The sequence below is a fragment of the Schistocerca nitens genome, chromosome 10, assembly GCF_023898315.1.
Source record: "Schistocerca nitens isolate TAMUIC-IGC-003100 chromosome 10, iqSchNite1.1, whole genome shotgun sequence".
In the NCBI taxonomy this organism is placed as follows: domain Eukaryota; kingdom Metazoa; phylum Arthropoda; class Insecta; order Orthoptera; family Acrididae; genus Schistocerca; species Schistocerca nitens.
In genome coordinates, this window is record NC_064623.1 from 86643351 (window position 1) to 86662923 (window position 19573).

Genomic DNA, 19573 nt, shown 5'->3' on the forward strand with positions numbered 1-19573 from the left:
CGGCAACTTGAAATTAGCGGAGGTTGAGGCCTTTCAATGTGGGAATGACCAGCAACAAACTGTCCATTCACATGAGCGGACACAGGCAGACAGTGTTTGTTGGTAATGAGGATCACCCTGTGGCTAAACATGCCTTGGTGCACGGCCAGCACATCTTGGCACAGTGTTACACCGTCCAGGTTATCTGGATACTTCCTAGTAAAACCAACCTATCAGAACTCCAGAGATGGGAACTTGTTCTTCAATATATCCTCTCTTCCCGTTACCCACCAGGCCTCAACCTCCGCTAATTTCAAGTTGCCGCCGCTCATACCGCACCTGTCATTCAACAACATCTTTGCCTCTGTACTTCCGCTTCGACTGCCATCTCTGCCCAAACTCTTTGCCTTCACATATGTCTGCTTGTGTCTGTATATGTGCGGATGGATGTGTGTGTGTGTGTGTGTGTGTGTGTGTGTGTGTGTGTGTGTGTGTGTGTGGGCGCGCGCGCGAGTGTATACCTGTCCCTTTTTCCCCCTAAGGTAAGTCTTTCCGCTCCCGGGATTGGAATGACTCCTAACTGTCTCCCTTAAAACCCACATCCTTTCGTCTTTCCCTCTCCTTCCCTCTTTCCTGATGAAGCAACCGTGGGTTGCGAAAGCTTGAATTTTGTGTGTGTATGTTTGTGTTTGTTAGTGTCTCTATCAACATACCAACGCTTTCGTTTGGTAAGTTACATCATATTTGTTTTTAAATATATTTTTCCCACATGGAATGTTTACCCCTACTATATTCATATTATTAAATATAATAATGGTTTCACTGAGGCCTTCAAAGCCCACAAGTACCATCCTAAACTTCTATAGGAACAGATCTTCTGTGACTTATCTCTCCAGTCACTCACCGACCCCCAAATTCCCACCATCCGGCCACAGAGGAAAATTCTCCTCATGATTCAGTATTATGCAGGACTGGAGCAAGTGAATCACATTCCCGCCTGGGTTTCGACTACCTCTTATCGTGTACATAAGTGAGGAATGTCCTGTTCACTATCCTTTCCACCCCTCCCCCAGTGGTATTCCGCTCCCCACCAAATGTACACAATATAGTTGTCCAGTCCTACAGAACCCCTGCTGCTAATCCACTGCCTCATGGCTCATACATCTCTTATACACCTAATGCAAGATCTGTCCTGTACACCACCACCACCACCACCACCACCCATGCCAATCCGACCACAAGCATCACCTATCCCATCAAACGCAGGGATACCTGTGAAACCAGTCATGCGATCTACAAGCTAAAAAGCTGCAACCACTGTGTTTTGTTCTATGTGGGCATGACAACCAACAAGCTTTCTATCCACATGAATGGCCATGACAAACTTCAGCATAGAAACAGCTGAGCTACTCAACTGCTGAGCACACAGCCTGACATGACATACTTCACTTCAATGATGCTTCAAGCCTGTGCCATCTGGATAATTCCTACCAACACCAGCTTTTCTGAATTGCGCAGGTGGGAACTTTCCCTGCAATACATCTTATGTTTCCACAACCCTTCTGGCCTCAACTTCGATTAGTCATTGTCCTGCCCTGCTATCCCTCTCCCTCCCCACCCCAGTCTCCTCCTCATGCCCACCACTCAGATTGATATATATGAAGATGGTATCTGTACAGATACCATTGGTGATCTTCCAGCTCTCTAAGAATGAAATTACAATGAAATCAGACCTTTAGCTGCTTACAGGCATTGATAAATATCAACAGGGACAGTTGAAAATGTGTGCGCCGACCAGGTCTCGAACCCAGGATCTCCTGCTTACATGGTAAGTGCTCTATCCTACTGAGCCATCGATGACACAGAGGATAGTGCGACTGCAGAGACTTATCTCTGGCACGCTCCCCGTGAGACCCACATTTCCAACTTACTGTCCACATACTACATTTGTAGTGCCCCTGCCCACTATACTCATTACTGGCATCAGTCAATCTACTGATTCCTGTAAGAGTTTGAGCAACATGAGTGCATCCACACCGAAGAAGATTGGCTGGAAAGCCTTATTTATATGAAGATGGTATCCGTTCTTTCAGACATGATGAAAATGTGTGCCCCGACATGTCCAAAAGAACAGATACCATCTTCATATAGATAAGACTCACTGGCTAATGATCTTCTTCAGTGCGGATGAACTCACACTGCCCAAACTCTTACAGGAATCGGTATATTTACTGCCACGAGAAATGAGTATGGTGGGCAGGTGTACTACAAATGTGGTGTGCAAACAGAAAGTTGGAAAGTGTGGATCTCACGGGGAGTATACCAGGGAAAAGTCCCTGCAGCCACACAATCCTGTGTGTCCTCGGTTGCTCAGTAGGACAGAACGTCTGCCATGTGAGCAGGAGGCCCCGGGTTCAAGTGCCAGTCGTGGCACACATTTTTCAATTGTCCCCGTTGATATTTATCAATGCCTGTAAGCAGCTAAAGGTGTAATTTCATACTCAGATTGATAGTCCTTTCATACATAGCTGCTTGCAGTCTGGCCTCAGCAGCCAGATATAGTGGTAATGTTATTAGAGAAGGAAAGTTGCTACTCACCATATAGGGAAGATGCTGGGTTGCAATAGGCACAACAAAAAGATTCACACAATTATAGCTTTCGGTCATTAAGGCCTTTGTCAACAATAGACACACATACATACTCACGCAAATGCAACTTGCACACGAGTCTGCAGTCTCAAGCAACTGAAACCACACTGCGAGCAGCAGCACCAGTGCATGATAGGAGTAGCAATTGGGTGGGGGTAAGGAAGAGGGTGAGGTGGGGAGGTGGACAGGGAGGGATAGTACGGTGGGGGTGGCGGACAGTGAAGTGCTGCAGTTTGGATGGAGGGCACGAGAGAAGGTGAGGAGGGGGGGGGGGGGAGTAGTGGAAACGAGAGAAATAAAAAGAAATTAAAAGACTGGGTGCAGCAGTGAAATGCTGGAATGCGTAATGCTGGAATGGGAACAGGAAGGGCTAGGTGGGTGAGCACACTGACTAACAATGGTTGAGGCCAGGAGGGTTACAGGAAAGTAGGGATTGCAGGGAAAGTTGCCACTTGCACAGTTCAGAAAAGCTGGTGTTGGTGGGAAGGATCCATATGGCACCAGCTGTGAAGCAGTGATTGAAATGAGAGATATCGTGTTTGGCAGCGTGTGCAGCAACAGGGTGGTCCACTTTTATCTTGGCCACAGTTTGTCGGTAACCATTCATGCGGACCAACATCTTGTTGGTTGTCATGCCTACATAGAATGCAGCACAGTGGTTGCAACTTAGCTTGTAAAACATATGACTGGTTTCACAGGTAACCCTGCCTTTGATGGGATACGTGATGTTAGTTACCGGACTGAAGTAGGTGGTGGTGGGAGGATGTGTGGGACAGGTCTTGCATCTAGGTCTATTACAGGTATATGAGCCATGAGATAAGGGATTGGGAGCAGGGGTTGTGTAAGAATGGACGAGTATATTGTGTAGGTTCGGTGGACAGCGGAACACCACTTTAGGAGTAGTGGGAAGGATAGTGGGCAGGATATTTCTCATTTCAGAGCACAATGAGAGGTAGTCGAAAATCTGGTGGAGAATTTAATTCAATTGCTTCAGTCCTGGGTGGCACTGAGTTACAAAGGGAATGCTCCCCTGTGGCCGAACTGTGGGATTTTGGGAGGTGGTGGGAGACTGGAAAGATAAGACACAGCAGATTTGCTTTCTGTTGAGTGTTGGGAGGATAATTACGGTCAGTGAAGGCTTCAGTGAGATCCTCAGTATATTCCGAGTGGGACTGCTCGTCACTGCAGATGCGACGACAACAGGTGGCTAGGCTGTACGGAAGGGACTTCTTGGTGTGGAATGGGTGGCAGCTGTCGAAGTGGAGGTATTGCTGGTAGTTAGTAGGTTTGATATGGATGGAGGTACTGATGTAGCTATCTCTGAGGTGGAGGTCAACATCTAGGAAGGTGGCTTGTTGGGTTGAGTAGGACCAGGTGAAGCAAATGGGGGAGAAGTTGTTGAGGTTCTGGAGGAATGTGGATAGGGTGTCCTCACCTTCGATTCAGATAGCAACCATGTCTTAAATGAATCTGAACTAGGTGAGCAGTTTAGGATTCTGGGTTTTTAGGAAGGATTCCTCTAAATGGCCCATGCATAGGTTGGCATAGGATGGTGCCATGCAGGTGCCCACAGCCATACCCCGGATTTGTTTGTAGGTAATGCCTTCAAGGGAGAAGTAATTGTGAGTGAGGATATAGTTGGGTCATGGCGACTAGGAAGGAGGTTGTTGATCTGGACTCCATAGGGCATTTGGAAAGGTACTGTTCAATAGCAGTAAGGGCATGGGCATTAGGAATGTTAATGTACAGGGAGGTGGCATCAATAGCGACAAGCAGGGCACCGTGTGGTAAAGGGACAGGAACTGTGGAGAGTCAGTGGAGGAAATGGTTGGAATCTTTTATATAGGAGGGTAGGTTCCAGGTAATAGGTTGAAGGTGTTGGTCTACGAGAGCAGAGATTCTCTCAGTGGGGGCAAAGTAACCTGCCAAAATGGTGCGTCCTGGGTGGTTGTGTTTATGGACTTGTTTAACAGTCTTTTTGTTGTGCTTATCTGTGACTCAACATCTCTGCTATATAGTGAGCAGCAATCTATCCTTTTCATAATATTGTCATTATTCCATACTGGATTTTCATTGTTTTATTCCTAAGAGTGTATTAGTTGTATTCTGTTCTTGCCTGAAAGAAGCAGCTAATGAATTTATATTCTTCCTTACTTCTCCAATTGGAGCATTGGCTCTTCCACAATTTCCTCCCAAACATCAACTCTTGTTTGTTCTGTATTTTGTACTATGGGTCTGTGGATCCCACAAGCATCTAGGTTGTTCTGTTAGAAACATTATGTTCTTTTGTAGTGAACATTACGTTCTCTTACAACTGCTTTATCATACAACTAATGTTCAACAACAACGGTACTTTATGTGCAAAAACATGATAGAATAAGAAAGTGTATGCTCTCTGCCTCTGTGGTCTAGGGGTAGCATCTTTTGATTAGTAATCAAAGTGTCCTCAGTCCCGGGTTCGAATCCCGCCACGTAGTGATACGGGCCAGGCAAATGCCCAGTGGGCAGGACATTTATAAATGGGCATTTGTGCACATCAGTTTTAAATGCTCAAAATCTGGGTATTTATAAAAAAAGTACTTTTAAAAATTGTTACTGCTAGAATGTATTATTTACCAATTGAAATAAGAGGTGGAACTGACATTAAAAAGGTAATAAATGTTTATACTTAAAGCTATGTATATCGTTCTTTCCCTTTATTACTAAGAGCAAAGGGAAACAAGAAAAAACACTGTCCTTGGGTCATCACATTGTAATGTAACATACTTTATAATCCAAAAACAAAGATGATGTGACTTACCAAATGAAAGTGCTGGCAGGTCGACAGACACACAAACAAACACAAACATACACACAAAATTCAAGCTTTTGCAACAAACTGTTGCCTCATCAGGAAAGAGGGAAGGGGAGGGAAAGACGAAAGGATGTGGGTTTTAAGGGAGAGGGTAAGGAGTCATTCCAATCCCGGGAGCGGAAAGACTTACCTTAGGGGGGAAAAAAGGACGGGTATACACTCGCACACACACACACACACACACACACACACACACACACACACACACACACACACATATCCATCCACACATATACAGACACAAGCAGACATAAGGTAAGTCTTTCCGCTCCCGGGATTGGAATGACTCCTTACCCTCTCCCTAAAAACCCACATCCTTTCGTCTTTCCCTCCCCTTCCCTCTTTCCTGATGAGGCAACAGATTGTTGCAAAAGCTTGAATTTTGTGTGTATGTTTGTGTTTGTTTGTGTGTCTGTCGACCTGCCAGCACTTTCATTTGGTAAGTCACATCATCTTTGTTTTTAGATATATTTTTCCTACGTGGAATGTTTCCCTCTATTATAACCATACTTTATAACCCGTGTCAAATCTCAGAATATTATTGAAGAATGATTACTAATAACAAAATCATTACTAAATGCATTAAACAGCTGTCATGGGTTTCTTGATGATAAATTTATTCTTAAATGTTAAACTGTTTTCAGTGAGGGGAGGGGGAGAAAAACCATGTTACATCTGCTGCTACAGATCGTTTCTTCAGTAGTTAGAGAAGAATGGGTACTCTAGTACGGAAATAATTAAGAGTTTTGAGACCGAATAACAGGAGGCCTAAGGACAACGATAGGACATAGCGATGGAAGAACACGGTTTCTCTACCCTTCATAAAAAAAGTGACGGATCAGATCGGCAAGATTCTAAGGAAACATGACGTTCGACCGATTTTCAAACCAACTAAGAAAATAGGCCAAGCACTTCATTCTGTTAAGGACAAATGTCCCCCTCTGTCTGCAAGTGGTGTATATAAGATTCCATGTACGTGTGGCAAGGTCTACATTGGAACTACAAAGAGAAGTGGGAATACACGGTTGAAGGAACATAAAAGTCTTTGCCAACTAGGGAAAACAGATAAATCAGTCATGGCAGAACATGCTCTTCAATCAGGTGATCATGTAGTGAAATTTTAGGAAACTGAAGTTTTATGTACTATGACAAAATATTATCCATGGCTATATTGAGAAGCCATCGAAATATATAAACATGGGGATAATTTTAACAGAAAAGAAGAAGCAATGAAACTCAGTGATACATGGACTGTGGCACTACAGAATCGATGAGAAGCTTTTTACCTTTGACGTACTATAATCGATAGTTGAAAAATTTTATCTTTGACAATGCTTATCTCTGCTATCATGTGAAATCCAGACCACACCCACTTTCCAAGGTATTTAGGCCACTCTTCGATGTCCGACTCATCAGTCGGTAAGACTCAGCACAACCAGGAGCCCCAACGAAGATGTCCAACGTAGCCATGGACAAAACGTCAGGGAATGAAGAGTTCTATGGACCACGGCCATACAACCTGGAAAAATTCTCAGTTGCTGAAAAACATCATCCACACAATTCTGAAGGTTGCGCACGAGCTGACGAGTGCTAGAATTAACGCACAATCAGCTTAACAGCCCATGCATCCAAGTTGCTGACAGGAATAATACACAGAAAAATGGAAACAAAATTGAGGATGTGTAAGATGATGATTCATTTGGCTTTAGGAAAGGTAAAGGCACCAAAGAGGCAATTCTGATGTTGTGGCTGATAATGGAAGCAAGACAAAAGAAAAATAAAGACTTGTGCATAGGATTTGCAAATTTGGAAAAAGCATTCGACAATGTCAAATGGTGCACGATGTTCAAAATTCTGAGAAAAACAGAGATAAGCTATAGGGAAAGACGGGTAATACACCGTAAGTACAAGAGGCAAGAGGGAACAGTAAAAGTGGAACACCAAGAATGAAGTGCTTGTATTAAAATGGGTGTAAGGCAGGAAAGTAGTCCTTTGCCCCTACTGTTCAGTCTATACACTGAAGAAGCAATGACAAAAGTAGAGAAAAGGTTCAAGAGTGATATTCCTTCACCCCTAATTTTAATTCCAATCATTACATTTACTGATGAGATTGCTATCCTCATTGACAGTGAAGAAGAATTAAAAATCTGTTGAATGGAATGAACAGCCCAATGAATAAAGAATAAGGACTGAAAGTAAATCAGGAAAAGACAAAAGTAATGAGAAGTTGCAGAAATGAGAAGAGCAAGAAACTTAAAATCACAGTTGGTGACCACAAAGTATTCGAAGTTAAAGAATTCTGCTACCTAGGCACCCAAATAACCCATGGTGGACAGAGCAGGGATGACATAAAAAGCAGATTAGCACTGGTAAAAAGAGCATTTCTGGCCAAGAGAAGTATACTAGTCTCAGACATAGGCCATAATTTGAGGAAGAAATTTCTGAGAATGTATTTTTGGGGCATAGCATCATACGGTAGTGAGACATGGACTGTGGGAAACGTGGCAAAGAAGAGAATTGAAGCATTTGACGTGTGGTGCTACACAAAAATGTTCAGAATTAGGTGGGCTGGTAAGTTAATGAATGAAGAGGTTTTCTGCAGAATCGGAGACGAAAACATTTGCAAGAAAAAGGGACAGGATGGTAGGACATCTGCTAAGACATAATGGAGTAACTTCCCTGGTACTAGAGGGAGCTGTAGAGGGTAAAAACTTAGAGGAAGATACACCGGAACACATCTAGTAAATAATTGAGGATGTAGGGTGCAAGTTCTACTCTGAGATAAAGAGGCTGGCATAGGAGAGGAAATTGTGGCGGGCCGCATGAAACCAGTTAGATGACTGATAACACAAAATCTCTGTCCTGTTTTTCCTCTGTGGAAGGACTGGACTAGCATGTACTCAGCTCCATGACACCAAACCCGATTGAGAGGTAGTGGATCCACAGTGGAAACGTCAAGGCCAGGTGGGTGCTGTGCTGACCCATGCCCCTCCATACCACGTCTGATAATAACTGACAGGGGACGACATGGCAGTCATTGATTATCATGTGGGTTCTCGTTTTCTGTTAACCAGGCAACAGCGAAGCTGAAGCATTACAACATCCTTCAACAAATTCATGGATGTGGTATCCTACATGAATCTTTCTTCCACTCTCTGTAGTCTCACCTAAGTATCACAAAAGGTCGTATATGTGGAGAAAAAAAAATCCTATATTTTCCGGTTAAAAACAGACTTTTTCCCATGTGCAAAAGACACTACGCCCCAGGTGAAAATACATTTTTTTCTGTGTTAAGTAACAATATACATTTCCATCACAGCTTCAAAACTTGTCAATCTTTTGAATGGTAGAGATTTTATACACAAGCATTGAACTTTCTGACACTTTAGGAAATGAAACCCAGCAAAATAACAATGCATTTTGAAAAGATCTTCGATGCGTGGCAACATGTACACTGCACATTTTCGTATTACGAAAGTATAAATCTGAATTCCATGAACTACAGCACGCTAGCTTCCAAAGCACTAAAATTGTGATTGTGCTGCACACATCAGATATTCAGAGCATAGGACACACGATGTAGTCAGCCAATAGCAATATCACTGTTAGGTAGTGCGAACGCACAAAGAGATAAAGTTAATTGTTAAAATTAATATACCGGTGTTGCCTTCTGTTGTCTATTTATAGAATCACTTCAAAAGAAGCAGCAGTGAAGAACACTGAGTTTTCTGTAGAAAAGCCAGTTATGTGTGAAATGCTCAAGAACTCACCTCACACTTGATAAATATATTTTTTGCCCTTATTACTGCATTTGTAATCTATGAAAGAACTGTAATAAATATGAAAAGCTAACCTCAAAGCTTAGTCTTTCTTAACTTGCGTTACCCTTTAAGATATATCAAACACCAATGTCCTTGTGCAGTTTTAATTAATGCCATAAATGGCTGGTTGTCTTGGCCCAAAAATTTTCTCAGCGAATGGTTCTCAAAATGTTAAGTTTCGAAAGAGAGTCAAACGCTCCACGATTTAAGAAGTTCATTACAGATTGTCATATATAACATAATTCATCTTGTGAAAAAGGAATTTTACTGTGAGAGTAACACTTCTCAAAGCACTATCCACATTTTCCTGTGATCCATTAGAAATGTAAACAATTGTGACATCACACTTATCAAAAGCAGCTCATTGTATTGCAACAAAGTATTGTACAGTCTTCATCCTAAAGCCTTTTGACATATTTTTCTGTCGGCAGACGCCTTTGAGTGCACTGCATTATGTTGGTGTAAATGGCACATTTTCTTTGCAACTTTGGTATTTTTCCCTCGTTTATGTTTTATTGCTGCAGTAGTATTCTGCAGTATCAGGGTAACGTAAAATTCTTTGTAAGAGTATCAGTTCTTATCAATCAAAATTACAAAAATTTAACTGAGAACTAATACAATGAAAAATTCTCATGTTTATCGTGGCTTTCCTGGTCGTTCTGGGGTGCATACAACCAGCTCGATCCTGCAGCGGGCGACTGAGTGGCAATTGTGTAGTCAAGCAAATGATCAGGCCAGCTGTCTGAGCAGAGGATGCTCAAACTAGCATGAAAGAAGTCAAATGCAGTTGCTCTCTGCATCTAGAGCGACTATGTTGACATTAGCAGGAACTACACACACTAATTAATTCAATCGAGCACAAATGCCAGATGCAGACTTGTATTATACACAGATGTTTTGCCAAAAAATTTGTGAATGTGAAACTTATTTTTCAAGGCATACAAATAACTATACATTAATAAATGAAAAATTTAAAAAACAGGGGAAGACTGGTAACAAAAAAAATGGTTCAAAATGGCTCTGAGCACTATGGGACTCAACTGCTGAGGTCATTAGTCCCCTAGAACTTAGAACTAGTTAAACCTAACTAACCTAAGGACATCACAAACATCCATGCCCGAGGCAGGATTCGAACCTGCGACCGCAGCGGTCTTGCGGTTCCAGACTGCAGCGCCTTTAACCGCACGGCCACTTCGGCCGGCCGACTGGTAACAAATTGCAATATAATTTTATTTACACGATGACTGGTTTCGACAGCATTATCATGTCTCAGTTGACCTATTGTTATTTAAACTAGCCATTACATTAATAAAGTGGTACTGGTTCTTCTAGGAAGATGGGGCTTCCTTTCTCGAATTCTCTGAGGCTATGGTAGGATATCTGTATAAAAGATATCACATTCACAAATGTAGATCCACGGCGAATACTCACCTCATTTTCGGGCCACCCAGCTTTCCTCTTACGCGACATCTTTTTCTGCAGAGCTGCAGCAAGAACGGCACCACCATTGACCATTTCCGGTACAACAGGAGACGTGGGCCGCGACGGCCCGCCATTGTTGGTGCTGACGGAAGGCACAGGGAGGGTTCCACTGCCAGAGGTGACGGTGCTGGTAGTGTTGGGTTTGGCATTGCCAGAGCTCGGGTGCACGGGCGTTGAGCACGCCGACGATGTCTGCTTCTTGGGTGTCGACATCCCCGTACCGGGACCGGCCCCATCGCGTCGCGGGTACTGCACTTTCCGAGTATCCAAGCGGTCTTCCGTGACCCACTCATCGAGCCGCTTATTGACTGCAAAATGACAACAATAATTACACTGAGATGCTAATTTTATACACTGACATGCTAATTTTAAACTACTCTAAAAATACGGAATAAACAAGCATATTTCAAATCCAAAATAGAGTACATAAAAAAAGGTCAAGGTATAATGTCTTGTTGATGATGAAGTCACTGGAGACAGAGTGGGTGCAAGATGAGAAAGGGGAAAGAAATTAACCACGTCCTTTTCAGAGGAATCATGTTGGTATGTGTCTTAGTCATTTCTGGGAAACTGTAGAAAATCTAAATCTACACTGCTCATTGGGGATTTAAACTGCCAAGCCCAGAGTCTCACCACTTATAATGTACCAGACAGAGAAGCAGACATTACAGAATAAACACATGTGTTTAATGTATTACACAATACAAGCTAAGCTGCAACCACTGTGCTGCATTCTATGTAGGCATGACAACCAACAAGCTGCCTGTCCACATGAATGGCCACCAACAGGCTGTGGTCAAGAAACGAGTGGACCACCCTTTCGCTGAACATGCTGCCAAACATGATATCCTTCATGTCAATGACTGCTTCACAGCCTGTGCCATACGGATCCTTCCCACCAACACCAGCTTTTCTGAATTGCACTACACAGTCGTCATTCCACCACCACACCCAGTCTTTTTATTTCTCTCCTTTTCCGACCCCCCCCCCCCCCCCCCGGCCCCGCCTAACCTGCAGCACTTCATTGTCCGGTGTGTATGTGTGTCTACAGTTGGCAAAGACCTTAATGGCCAAAAGCTTTAATTGTGAGAATCTTTCTGTCGTGCCAATCTGCGATTCAGCATCTCTGCTATATGGTGAGTAGCAATTTTCCTTCTCATACCTTTATAGAAAAAATGACCTGATTTTAGTTATATTTAATGGTATATCAGATAATGTAATACAAAAATCAGCTAAACTAAAATGTACAACTCCTAGGGCTGATTGCACAAAGCATTTAACCTTAGGTTAAGACAGAAAATGACCTTAGATCAAGCTTAACCTGGAAATCTGCACTGTATAAATGTTAATTCCAGGTCATATTGCCATGAAGTTGGATCGTGTTTGACGGGTGATAATTCGAGGTTCAAAGTCATGTTCAGCTCTTATCATCAGTTTATAGTGTAATGGCACTACAATTCACCATTTTTGTTTTTAGCAGATATCAATTGCAATAATAAAAAAGTAGTTATTAACAGAAAAAATGGCAACTAAATATGTGACTACGCCTTTCGCACACTGCAGATGCTCGAAATACTTTTTTTCAATCTGGGAGGTTACGTTAAGGAAATTACCAAATACGTTGTGTTCTTAATGATTGATCTCGCAACAGTTCTTGAGAGACAACTCTTAATTTATGTGATTAGTTCAAAGACATTTTATGGACACTTAGCAGCAAAGTAAGAAAGGAAAACTCGAAACATTTGGCAGTGAACAGTTAAGTATGGGAATTTTGACAGCAACCAATAACGACTCAACATCACTTATATATGTTCTCTTTCAGCTCAAGTAGCATTAACTATGCAATTTGTATTAAATTTTAACTACTGAACCTGTCCCTAAACTGCTCTGACAATTCCATGTGCATTGATAAATAGAACATAAGCAATTAATTTGAAATTAACTAACAACAAAATCATGTTTCATTTACTGCAATGGCTCAGAGGTTGCGTCGTGGACTGCAGTGCAGATCGTCACGTATTTGAACCCATGTCAATTCTTGAATTTTTTTCCCACTTGTTACTACTCTCCCTACTTTATTGGTTGTAAAAGATGATTATAACAATATTACCATGCTATTCCGTACCATTGAAACAATTCCACACACACTGTTTTCCGAGCATTCTGGACAACTGTTGAGCAAAATTCGCTGTGCAATATCACTACACAATGGGAATTACATTGTTTACTTTCATTTACTTTACAAATATCTGAGCATTCAGGTGTGTTCATTGAGGACGACGATGATAAGACCCAATGAGCTCCCTGCACATTCCGTAAAGGGTGAATCCACTCTTGGAGTTAAATAACAAGTCATTTAAGCTGAGGTTTTGTTTGGAAAAAAGCACTGTAAAGCAGTTGGAAATGAGGCTCAGAAACTATCTGATGAAAACAGCCAAAAGAAATCAACTGCTGACAGCAATGTGCATGTTGCTGTTAACCTTAAGATATTACACCAAAGGCACCTTTCAAATGGTGGTTGGTAATCTGTTTAAAGTAGACACAGCAACAGCTTGCTCCTGTCCATAAGATACTGGCCTTATGAAAGAATTAAAGTCAACAGCAAACTCTCTCCATGCCTTTGCTTGTTGACCATAGTGACTATCTGTTTTTAGACACTCAATTATACCTTTATACTACCCCAACACCATTTCCAACGGCAAATCTTTCTTTTCTTGAGAGAAAATCCAGGATGGAATGTAACAATAACGGAAAGGATAGTTGTTACTCATCATAAAGCGGAGATGCTGAGTTGCAGAAAGGCACAACAAAAAGACTGTCGGAAGAGGGGGGTTAGTGAAAAAGAAGAGAAATACGAAGACTGGGTATGTTGGTGGAATAGAGAGCTGTGTAGCTCTGGAATGGGAACAGGGAAGTGCTAGATGCGTAAGACGATGACTAACAAAGGTAGAGACTGCAAAGGAGGAGAATTTTACAGATGGAGAGAAGGTACTGCAAGGAGGTTTGGGCCACTCTGATTTGGTTTTGCAGGTTGGTGAGGGCTAAGGCTTGGCGGAATACGAAAAGGTGGAAATCATTGTGGAAGGTAGGGTGGCAGCCGGAGGTGGGTAACTTGATGGTAAGGTGGTTTGGGGGATTCCATTAGCAAAACAACAATGCAGGAACAGTTGTGGGACTGGGTTCTGGCTAGGGATAAGGAAACATTTTTGTACTGATGCAGATGGGAGGAGCAAGGATCCATGTTGGTGGAAGAAATGTCTAAAAAATATGAAAATAACATAGAATTACATCCCAAAAAATTCACTAAAACACACTCAGACAACCTACTCTCGTATATGGAAGATAACAACCATTCTACCCCCATGAACCATGGACCTTGCCGTTGGTGGGGAGGCTTGCGTGCCTCAGCGACACAGATGGCCGTACCGTAGGTGCAACAACAACGGAGGGGTGTCTGTTGAGAGCCCAGAAAAACATGTGGTTCCTGAAGAGGGTCAGCAGCCTTTTCAGTAGTTGCAGGGGCAACAGTCTCGATGATTGACTGATCTGGTCTTGCAACACAAACCAAAACGGCTTTGCTTTGCTGGTACTGCGAACGGCTGGAAGCAAGGGGAAACTACAGCCGTAATTTTTCCCGAGAGCATGCAGCTTTACTGTATGGTTAAATGATGATGGCGACCTCTTGGGTAAAATATTCCGGAGGTAAAATAGTCCCCCATTCGGATCTCCGGGCTGGGACTACTCAAGAGGACGTCATTATCAGGAGAAAGAAACCTGGGGTTCTACGGATCGGAGCGTGGAATGTCAGATCCCTTAATCGGGAGGTAGGTTAGAAAATTTAAAAAGGGAAATGGATAGGTTCAAGTTAGATATAGTGGAAATTAGTGAAGTTCGGTGGCAGGAGGAGCAAGACTTTTGGTCAGGTGAATACAGGGTTATAAATACAAAATCAAATAGGGGTAATGCAGGAGCAGGTTTAATAATGAATAAAAAAATAGGAGTGCGGGTAAGCTACTACCAACAGCATAGTGAACGCATTATTGTGGCCAAGATAGACACGAACTCCATGCCTACTATAGTAGTACAAGTTTATATGCCAACTAGCTCCGCAGATGATGAAGAAATTGATGAAATGTATGATGAGATAAAAGAAATTATTCAGGTAGTGAAGGGAGAAGCAAATTTAATAGTCATGGGTGACTGGAGTTCGAGAGAGGGAAAAGAGAGAGAAGGAAACATAGTGGGTGAATATGGATTGGAGGAAAGAAATGAAAGAGGAAGCTGTCTGGTAGAATTTTGCACAGAGCATAACTTAATCATAGCTAACACTTGGTTCAAGAATCATGAAAGAAGGTTGTATACATGGAGAAACCCTGGAGATACTAAAAGGTTTCAGACAGATTATATAATGGTAAGACAGAGATTTAGGAACGAGGTTTTAAATTGTAAGACATTTCCAGGGGCAGATGTGACTCTGACCCCAATCTATTGGTTATGAACTGTAGATTAAAAGTGAAGAAACTGCCAGAAGGTGGGAATTTAAGGAGATGGGACCTGGATAAACTGAAAGAACCAGAGGTTGTACAGAGTTTCGGGGAGAGCATAAGGGAACAATTGACAGGAATGGGGGAAAGAAATATAGTAGAAGAAGAATGGGTAGCTATGAGGGATGAAGTAGTGAAGGCAACAGAGGATCAAGTAGGTAAAAAGACGAGGGCTAGTAGAAATCCTTGGGTAACAGAAGAAATATTGAATTTAATTGATGAAAGGAGAAAATATAAAAACGCAGTAAATGAAGCAGGCAAAAGGGAATACAAACGTCTCAAAAATGAGATCGACAGGAAGTGCAAAATGGCTAAGCAGGGATGGCTAGAGGACAAATGTAAGGATGTAGAGGCTTATCTAATTAGGGGTAAGATAGATACTGCCTACAGGAAAATTAAAGAGACCTTTGGAGAAAAGAGATCCACTTGTATGAATATCAAGAGCTCAGATGGAAACCCAGTTCTAAGCAAAGAAGGGAAAGCAGAAAGGTGGAAGGAGTATATAGAGGGTATATACAAGGGAGATGTGCTTGAGGACAATATTATGGAAATGGAAGAGGATGTAAATGAAGATGAAATGGGAGATACAATACTGTGTGAAGAGTTGGACAGAGCACTGAAAGACCTGAGTCGAAACTAGGCCCCCGGAGTAGACAACATTCCATTAGAACTACTGAGGGCCTTGGGAGAGCCAGCCCTGACAAAACTCTACCATCTGGTGAGCAAGATGTATGAGACAGGCGAAATACCCTCAGACTTCAAGAAAAATATAATAATTCCAATCCCAAAGAAAGCAGGTGTTAACAGATGTGAAAATTACCGAACTATCAGTTTAATAAGTCACAGCCGCAAAATACTAATCCGAATTCTTTACAGATGAACGGAAAAACTGATAGAAGCCAACCTCGGGGAAGATCAGTTTGGATTCCGTAGAAATGTTGGAACATGTGAGGCAATACTGACCCTACGACTTATCTTAGAAGAAAGATTAAAGAAAGGCAAACCTACGTTTCTAGCATTTGTAGACTTAGAGAAAGCTTTTGACAATGTTGACTGGAATACTCTCTTTCAAATTCTGAAGGTGGCAGGGGTAAAATACAGGGAGCGAGAGGCTATTTACAATTTATACAGAAACCAGATGGCAGTTATAAGAGTCGAGGGGCATGAAAGGGAAGCAGCGGTTGGGAAGGGAGTGAGACAGGGTTGTAGCCTCTCCCCGATGTTATTCAATCTGTATATTGAGCAAGCAGTAAAGGAAACAAAAGAAAATTTCGGAGTAGGTATTAAAGTCCATGGAGAAGAAATAAAAACGTTGAGGTTCGCCGATGACATTGTAATTCTGTCAGACAGCAAAGGACTTGGAAGAGCAGTTGAACGGAATGGACACTGTCTTGAAAGGAGGGTATAAGATGAACATCAACAAAAGCAAAACGAGGATAATGGAATGTAGTCGAATTAAGTCGGTTGATGCTGAGGGAATTAGATTATGAAATGAGACACTTAAAGTAGTAAAGGAGTTTTGCTATTTGGGGAGCAAAATATCTGATGATGGTCGAAGTAGAGAGGATATAAAATGTAGACTGGCAATGGCAAGGAAAGCATTTCTGAAGAAGAGAAATTTGTTAACATCAAGTATAGATTTAAGTGTCAGGAAGTCGTTTCTGACAAATTTAGCATTGGAGGGCAGTGTGGAGGGTAAAAATCGTAGAGGGAGACCAAGAGATGAATACACTAAGCAGATTCAGAAGGATGCAGGTTTCAGTAAGTACTGGGAGATGAAGAAGCTTGCACAGGACAGAGTAGCATGGAGAGCTGCATCAAACCAGTCTCAGGACTGAAGACAACAACAACAACAACAACAACCATTTCCTCCAACAACTCTCAACACTTCTTGTTCCTTTACCACACGGTTCCCTGGCCATCACTACTGATGCCACCTCCCTTTATACTAACATCCCTAATGCCCAGGGCTTTAACGCTATTGAACACTACCTTTCTCAATGCTTGATATATTCCAAACCAACCACTTCCTCCCTAGTTGTGATGATAAACTATATTCCTTCTCCTTCGAAGGCATTGCCTACAAACAAATCCGGGGTACGGCTATGGGTACCCGCATGGGAGCAACCTATTCATGGGCCATCTAGAGGAATCCTTCTTGAACACCCAGAATCCCAAACCACTCACCTGCTTCAGATTCACTAATGACATCCTTGTGATCTGGATCGAGGGTGGAACATCTTATCCATATTCCTCCAGAACCGCAACACCTGGTCCTACTCAACCCATCAAGCTACCTTCCTCAACATTGACCTCCACCTCAAAGATGGCTACATCAGTGCCCAATATCAAACCTACCAACCACCAGCAATATCTCACTTCAACAGCTGCAACCCATTCGATACCAAGAAGACCCTTCATCCAGCCTAGGCACCAGTGACTGTCGCATCTGTAGTGACAGGTGGTCCCACTCGTAATATACCAAGGGTCTCCGAACCTTGCACAAAAACAGATCTCCAGTGCCTTATCTTTGCAGACAGCCAACACCTTCCAAAGCCCCACCTTCTAGCCACAGAGGGGCACTCTCTTCGTCACTCAGTACCAATGAGGACTGGAACAACTGAATAACAATCCCGCCAGAGTTTCGACTATCTCTTGTCAGAACCTGAAATGAGAAATGTCCAACCCACTATCATTCTCCCTCCTCCCACAGAGAGAGAGAGAGAGAGAGAGAGAGAGAGAGAGAGAGAGAGTGTGTGTGTGTGTGTGTGTGTGTGTGTGTGTGTGTGTGTTTTTCTACGGAACCAAACTGCTGAGGTCATCGGTCCCTAGACTTAAACACTAATTAAACTAACTTATGCTAAGAACAAACAAAACACACACACACACCCATGCCTGCGGGAGAAGTCAAACCTCCAGCAGGAGGGGCCGCGCAGTACGTGACATGGCGCCTCAAACCGTGTGGCCTTATCACAGTGGTTTTCCGCTGCCCACCAAATCTACACAATATACTTGTCCATTCCTACACAACCCCTGCTCCCAACCCCTTGCCTCGTGGCTTATATCCCTATAACAGACCTAGATGCAAGACCTGTCCCATACATCCTCGCACCAACACCTACTCCAGTTCTGCCACAAGCATCACTTATCCCGTCAAAGGAAAGGCTACCTGTGAAACCAGTAAAGTGATCTATAAGCTAAACTGCATCCACTGTGCTTCATTCTACATGGGCATGACAAGCAACAAGCTATCTGTCTGCATGAATATCCACCAACAGACTGTGGCCAAGAAACAACTGGACTACCCTGTAGCTGAGCATGCTGCCCACCATGACTTCCTTCATTTTAATGACTGCTTCACAGCCTGTGCCATCTGGATCCTTCCCACCAACACCAGTGCAGGTAGAAACTCTCGCTGCAATACATCCTACATTCCTGTAACCCTCCTGGCCTCATCTTCCATTAATTATTGTCGTTACCCCTCCATCCCTTCCCCATTCCCATTCCAGCACTACACAGCCCTCTATTCCACCAATGTACCTTTTATTTCTCTCCTTTTCTGCTAACCCCCCCCCCCCCCCCCCCCCGTCTAAGCTCCCAAATGCACCTAGCTGCTCCACTCTCCACCTTATCCCTGCACCCTCCCAGTAACACTATACCTCCCCCACCCCTGTCCTGCCACCACTTCCCCTTCCCACCCAAACCTCCTCCTTACCCCCCCCCCCCCACCCGGTTGCCTGCTTCTCACAGTCTGGCTCCAGCTGCCAGAGACTGTGGTCATATGTGTGAGTTGTGTTTGTGTTAGTTTGTGCCCGTGTGTATGTTGTTTATTTTTGACAAAGGTCTTGCTGACCGAAAGCTAACTTTCCGACAGTCTTTTGTTGTGCCCTTTCGCGACTTCAACAAACTTTACATATTCACATGTACCTTTACCTTTACACCAAATAAATACACACTCATTTACATTAATCTTACGTCTACTACGTGTAGAAAGGAAAAAGGGTGAGGGAGACATATACGTTGACTTGCCAAAGTCTTTATTTGCATTTTCAGTGACATGATATGTCCTGTAGGCGATGATATCTCTATCGACGAAGCTTTCAAGTCCAGACACGTTGGGAACACCTGTACCTCCTCGAACAATGGCAACGTTTAGCCAACCATTACCATGTGAAAATGTGTTGTTGAGATCAATACTAAAATTTAGTTTGCATCCACAGAAGACAGCAGGTCCATCTAAAAGT

The 19573-nt window shown here is 42.9% G+C and overlaps 1 protein-coding gene across 1 annotated transcript in view; it reads right to left on the bottom strand.

Moving 5' to 3' along the window:
* LOC126210450 (histone acetyltransferase Tip60-like) overlaps positions 1 to 19573 on the bottom strand; it is a 127107-nt gene that overhangs the window by 69355 nt on the left and 38179 nt on the right. Inside the window, exon 4 of the mRNA XM_049939682.1 lies at positions 10735 to 11093. Within this exon, the coding sequence (XP_049795639.1) occupies positions 10735 to 11093 (359 nt within the window). The remainder of the gene's footprint in view (positions 1 to 10734; positions 11094 to 19573) is intronic.